Source organism: Denticeps clupeoides, chromosome 3 (assembly GCF_900700375.1).
Source record: "Denticeps clupeoides chromosome 3, fDenClu1.1, whole genome shotgun sequence".
NCBI classification, from domain to species: Eukaryota; Metazoa; Chordata; class Actinopteri; order Clupeiformes; family Denticipitidae; genus Denticeps; species Denticeps clupeoides.
The window spans coordinates 17,239,784-17,245,924 of NC_041709.1; the positions used below are offsets into that span (position 1 = coordinate 17,239,784).

A 6,141-nucleotide genomic window follows, 5' to 3' on the forward strand; every position below is an offset into this window, starting at 1 on the left:
AGAACGGGCCAGTCATGAGTTGTTGCCTCCAGCAACCTTGCTATCTCATTTGGGTGGAGCTCCTGAACTTCTGTCTCAACTTCATCACTATGAACAAGCAGCCCCATGTGCCACCCACTCCTCTTTTCCAAGTTGTTGGTGGTTGTCTGAATAAAAGCCTCAAGGTTTAGGGCAGGAATGTAACTTCTTAATCATATACATCTGATCACGAGACACTCACTGTCCTAACTTGTGTTAGGACAGTGTTAGCTGTGTTATGTGCAGAATGATGAGTATGTGGAGCTCACTGTGTGTAGTGAAATGAGGTTTGTATTAAGATGTATTTCAATAAATGAAGTGTGAATTTTGTTTGATTGATTAAATGTGGAAGATGTTCATATGCTTCACAATTTTAACATGATTAATTCTACTGCTGTATCATGTATTTGTAATTAATAATACCCCCAAAATACATGGCATGATATAGGTTCTAATAACAGATCCATGTTTGTGCGGGAAAATGATCATGATGGCGAATGAATGAATGCTGTACAAGCATGTTTATGATGTTGGCGAGACATTGTCTTGTTTCATAACATTCAACAAGGCCAGATTGATCATGATGATCTGACCCTGACTTGGATCAATAAAAAAGGTCATTTTTTAAACTCTGTTCCTAGTTCTGCCTTTGAACCACAAGATGCTGACCCCTGATCTTTTTAGCAAATTAGGAGATAGAACACATGTTGCATCATGTGCAAAAGCAGGAATGTTCCATCAGGCCTGTACACAGACTCAGTAGTCACATTTGTTAACTGCTGAAGAATTCTGTCTAGACTCGGGTGTAGACTGAAGAGGACATTGTAAGACAGCCATCAGTCTGGCTAGAACAGGTGTTACAAGAGCTAAACTGTTAATGGGGATGTCTCACAAAACCTTGTTCATCTTAAAAGCATTTTATGCCAGGAAGTCGTAAGAAACTCATAACGTATGCAGGCACATCTGCGCACGCTACGGTGATTCACTTATGTCGCGTCATAAATCATTCAGTTCCGTGGCACATCTCAAAAATGACTCATTTTGGCGGGTTCAAAAGCACTTAACTCTAGACATGCACAGATTTCTTTTGTTCATGATCCATGTAAGTACAACATGCCTTCGAAATGTCCTTAAGTGCCAAAAGTAAAAGTGCGGTTTTAGTTATTATGGTCATAATGTCCTCTTGCTGAATCATCTAATTTTAGAGGAGACTGTACCTTTTGGCACAACAATCTTTGAACAGAATGACCTTAATTTGAAGGCAAACGATTTACAATATACGAAACACATTGACTACTGAAACATTAAAAACCTGGCCAATCCAAACCCATTAATTTCACCCCTTAAACATAAAACAATGGAATAAGGAGACACTGAGAAACGCCAGATTCGGGCGGATTAAAGACTGGGTGCCACTTTTTAGGTACATTTACAACTTCTCTACTTTTGAACTTTCGAGGGAGATGTGAACTGACCCAGGAGTGATCTTCATCACAATAGTCCACCAACAGGGGCACCAATCAATACCCCCATTGTCTTGCAATGTCTCCCAATCTGCCTGTTCATCAGGCTGGAGCAGGGGAACAGGTTTACCTGTATCACCCAGCCACTTGGACACGCCTGTCACCACCTCATGTAATGTACCCGCATTTCAACGTCCAACATTTTCTCTCTGCAATTAATCATTAAAGGATTCCATTTTGCCAAACATGGTTACCTGTAGCAAGGTTTTTTTTTACCAAGCTAGTTTTGCCTGCCTCAGAGCTTCTGGGATGATTAGGAAGCTTATAGTTTAGGAAGGTTACCACTCCTCAGTTGAAAGGTGACTCCACTTCATTAGAGGGATGGTCCAGTGAAGATTATAGGATAAATGTGCTTAAGAATAATTATCATTATTGCTGTTTTAAAATGACTTTACTTGCTTGTGGGTTTTGCCTTAGGATCTTCCATCAGCATCACTGTATCACCTTTTATGAAGGTGGCTATTCCATTTCATTAAAGATTAAGGTAAAAAAAAGATATTTAAAATGAATATTTTTTGATGGTGAAAAAGACGGTGAAAACTCTTCCATACTCTGGTTTGTATTGACGGTGTTTGTTTTGATAAAAACATTTGCCCACATTAAATGCCCATATTTTGAGAATGCCCTATATTTTCACTGCAAACCCACAAGTGGACTTTCAGTAAACAACATTTTAAACGTTATCGTTGAATTATTATTGTGAAATCCATGTGGTGTGTACTGTCCTGCTTTGGTGAAGAACTTATCTGAGCTTATCATGATCTCTCTTGGTCTCATACATGTGAGTGATGGGTGAACAAGCTTTAACTCAACAGACAGTTACAGGCTGGTGGTTTTATTAGCGGCTGTGAACACCTGAACATCTGAAGGTTTTACTGATTGTGATTTTACTGAAGTGATTTACTGCCTGCTCTCCCTAACTATATATTATACCAGATACTGACCAAAGTGCACATTACAATGAAAAAGCAGAACTTTTTTTTTTTTTTTTTAAGTCTTTGAAGTCTGGATTCAGTCTCCCCGTCCAACTAATGAAATGAAATATGGTTCTGGCATTTTCATCTGCGGTAGCGATCACGTAACGAATGTCATCGGAGCAGAAGATCTGTCCTGCGTGCAGCGCCGCGACGCGCCCTGGTGCCACACCTGCGGAGATGCGTATCTCACCGCTAATAATTACGCGCGCCCCGCCCCCTCTGCCCCTATAAATTCGGCGCCCAGGTCCGGTGTCACCACCAGCCTCTCCAGTCCTCACAATGAGCTCCGCGTCCCTCCTGAGCTACTCCAGCGGCCGACCCGCGTCCTCCATGTCTCTGGCCGGCGGCTACACCAAGCGCATCGCCACCGGCAGGGCGCCCAGCGTGTACGGGGGCGCGGGCGGCAGCAGCGTGCGCGTCTCCTACGCCGCCGGCACCCGGAGCGGCTTCGACCTGTCCAGCGCGCTCAGCGGGGACAATGGCTTCGGCGTGTCCACCAACGAGAAGGCCACCATGCAGAACCTGAACGACCGCCTGGCCTCCTACCTGGACAAGGTGCGATCCCTGGAGAGCGCCAACGCCAAGCTGGAGCGCCAGATCCGCGAGTGGCACGAGAAGAGGACCATCGTGTCCCGGGATTACAGCAAGTACTTCGTCATCATCGACGACCTGCGCAAAAAGGTAAACAAAAATTATTTTACTTGCCACTGTAATATCAGGTGGCAATGATTTAATTGCCGAATCTTATTTTATATCTGATAAACAGATAAAAAAACTATTTGTAAAAAAACTGTAATATGAAAAAGGACAAATAAGAAGACAAAAAACATAGATAGAGAATAATGCTGGATAACACCACTGTCATCAAAAAAATCTGTTGGAACAATACAGTGATAATAATAACAATCATATATGGCTAATAATATTACAGTAATAAAGTCCAGCTATGTTTCTGGATTCTCCTTAATACAGAAAATCCGGAACTCCAGCCATCAACAAAAGATTTTTTTAATGCCCCGAAACAAAAGATTTTGAAGTCACCAGACTTATGTCATGTATGAGCTAATAAGATTCCTGAGGAGTGTCACGGTGAAACGTAAACAGACCAATTCAGTTGCATAAGTACTGTGGCCGAAATGAAAAGTTGAAGCATGAATTACGAAGCTTAGGGGCATTAGCCCTTTCCGGGAGCCAGTTGTTCGTTGTGTTTGCACAGCTGCATGACTGTCGGGCCGGTTAGGAGTTTCTCTTTGACGGACTGCCGTCAGCTTAAGTGTTTTGGAATTACATCATGGTGGCAGACATGAGGACAATATTCTGATGTGTGCTTCTGTTGAAACCCTGCCCTGGAAACGGCACTGTATTTTGGCTACGCTGAACGACATGTCTACTTGTTTTCCGTTGCAGATCAGTGCGGCGAGCCAGGAGAATGCCAGGATTGTCCTTCAGATCGACAACTCCAAGCTTGCTGCTGAGGACTTCAGAATCAAGTGAATATGACGTCTCAAATTGCTGTCATTAATAGAGTAGCATGAGATGAATCAATGGCCTGTGAAAAAAATTAATGAAATGTGTCGACTGCTTCTCGTAACAGGTATGAGAATGAGCTTGCCATGCGCCAGATGGTGGAGATGGACATCGCTGGGCTCAGGAAGGTTCTGGATGAGCTGACGATGACCCGCTCAGACCTGGAGATGCAGATTGAAGGCCTGAAGGAGGAACTGGTCTACCTCAAGAAGAACCATCTGGAGGTGTGTACAGTGCATCCAGCACATTTTACTTTCAGGTTCAAGGTCAATGATTTTACTAGTTTTTTAGATTTAGTAAACTGATTAAAGTTATTTGCCAATGAGTTGCACTGGCGATAATCTTTCTGGGTGTGGACACACCTAGACATCTGAAGAGCAGTCGAATTTGACTTTAATTTGCAAGAGAATGTACCCCTGTCACATTGCAGGAGATGGCTGTCCTGCGCGCCCACATGAACTCAAGCTCAGTCAACGTGGAGGTGGACGCTGCACCCCAGCAGGACCTGACCCATGTTCTGGATGAGATCCGCACTCAGTACGAGGGCATTGCTGATAAGAACCGACGTGAAATGGAGGCCTGGTACAAGGGCAAGGTGAGCAAACTCCCTCAGTATCTCATTTAACACACATACACAGAAAGCGTTTATTGTCCCGTTGGAAGGCGTAAAAGTGACCTATGAACCCGACCTTTGCTTCTTTCGCAGTTTGACGAGCTCAACAAGCAGGTGACCTCCAGCACAGAGTCCATTCAGACGTCGCGCTGTGAGATCAGCGAGCTCAAGCGCACCCTGCAGTCCCTAGAGATCGAACTGCAGTCACAGCTTAGTTTGGTAAAGACCTCCAGTCCAGTGTTTTGTTTTTATAACATTGCGGTTTGATGTATTGAGTAATTATGCGCTTATTTGCGCCTTCGCGAACGCCAGAAAGCGGCGCTGGAGGGGACGCTCCTCGACACAGAGCATCGCTACAGCATGCAGCTGAGCCATCTGCAGGTGCTCATCAACAACCTGGAGGTGGAGCTCACCCAGGTGCGCGGTGACATCGAGCGGCAGGCCACCGAGTACAAGCTGCTGCTGGACATCAAGACCAGGCTGGAGCTGGAGATCGCCGAGTACAGAAGGCTGCTGGACGGGGAGGACACAAGGTAGACGTTGCTCTATTTTCAGATCAGGCCGAACACATTTGCAATTCATAATTTTTTTTTTTTTGTTATTCAAATGCCTGAAGAGTTATTTTTTTCTTTGCTGAATAAACAGTTGTTTCTCCATTGAATGCTGTGCAAACATAAACTTTTTTCTCTTATTATGAAGTACTGCAGAATAGTTCATTAGATTTCAATTGCGATTTCAGGAAAAAGGTAGTCACAACAAAGGTTGTTGAAGTTACTCCTCCTCCTCCTCCTCCCAAGCGTAAGCGATTTCAGAAACCGTATTTTTTAATCAGATGTCAAAAATGTTTGCTATGGTTGGCTGAGAACATCTCAACATTCGTTGGCTGTTGAAATGACTGAATTCATGTTGCTCTCCTCAGATGAACCAGTCGTGACCAAGAGAGTAAGGACGGTCGTTGAGGAAGTTGTGGATGGAAAGGTGGTTTCCCGCTCAGAGGATGTAGATGTGGAGGTTGTCAAGAAGTAAAGCCTCAATCCCACAACTGATGTTACTAAAGAAAATAAAAATAAAAAAGAGAAGGATACAATACAAGGTGTAAACACTATAAAAAAATGCATTTTCTGCTTTAAAAGTTATTTTGACATTCCATTCCAAACACCTAAATAAAAGTGAACATATTTAAATCCCTTTCTGAGTCATTATTTTTTCTGCCTGTGTATAAATGTAATGCGTTGTTTAAATAACCTTGCTACATATTGAGCATTTTATTTTTTGAACACTTTTATGGTTTCATATTCACATATTCATATTAATTTAGCTTTATATATTTAAACAAACATTTGACAATTGACAATTATCAAACATTTACATAAAAATGCAGGTGTTTTAATTTATTTTTTATAAATAAAAAACACTTGATTGTATTTGACAGCACTTGTCACGCTTGAGATCTGGCATCGCTTGAGATCAAATGCACAACAGT

The 6,141-nt window shown here is 42.7% G+C and overlaps 1 protein-coding gene across 1 annotated transcript; it reads left to right on the forward strand.

The window, feature by feature from the left end:
• Nucleotides 1-2,753: 2,753 nt before the first annotated feature.
• LOC114785963 (keratin, type I cytoskeletal 13-like) lies at nt 2,754-5,846 on the forward strand. Its single transcript, XM_028972621.1, has 8 exons — nt 2,754-3,199; nt 3,926-4,008; nt 4,113-4,269; nt 4,476-4,640; nt 4,752-4,877; nt 4,971-5,191; nt 5,398-5,456; nt 5,578-5,846. The coding sequence occupies exons 1-8, from the start codon at nt 2,798-2,800 to the stop codon at nt 5,682-5,684; spliced, it is 1,320 nt and encodes a 439-aa protein (XP_028828454.1). The 5' UTR covers nt 2,754-2,797; the 3' UTR covers nt 5,685-5,846.
• The last annotated feature ends 295 nt before the right edge of the window (nt 5,847-6,141 follow it).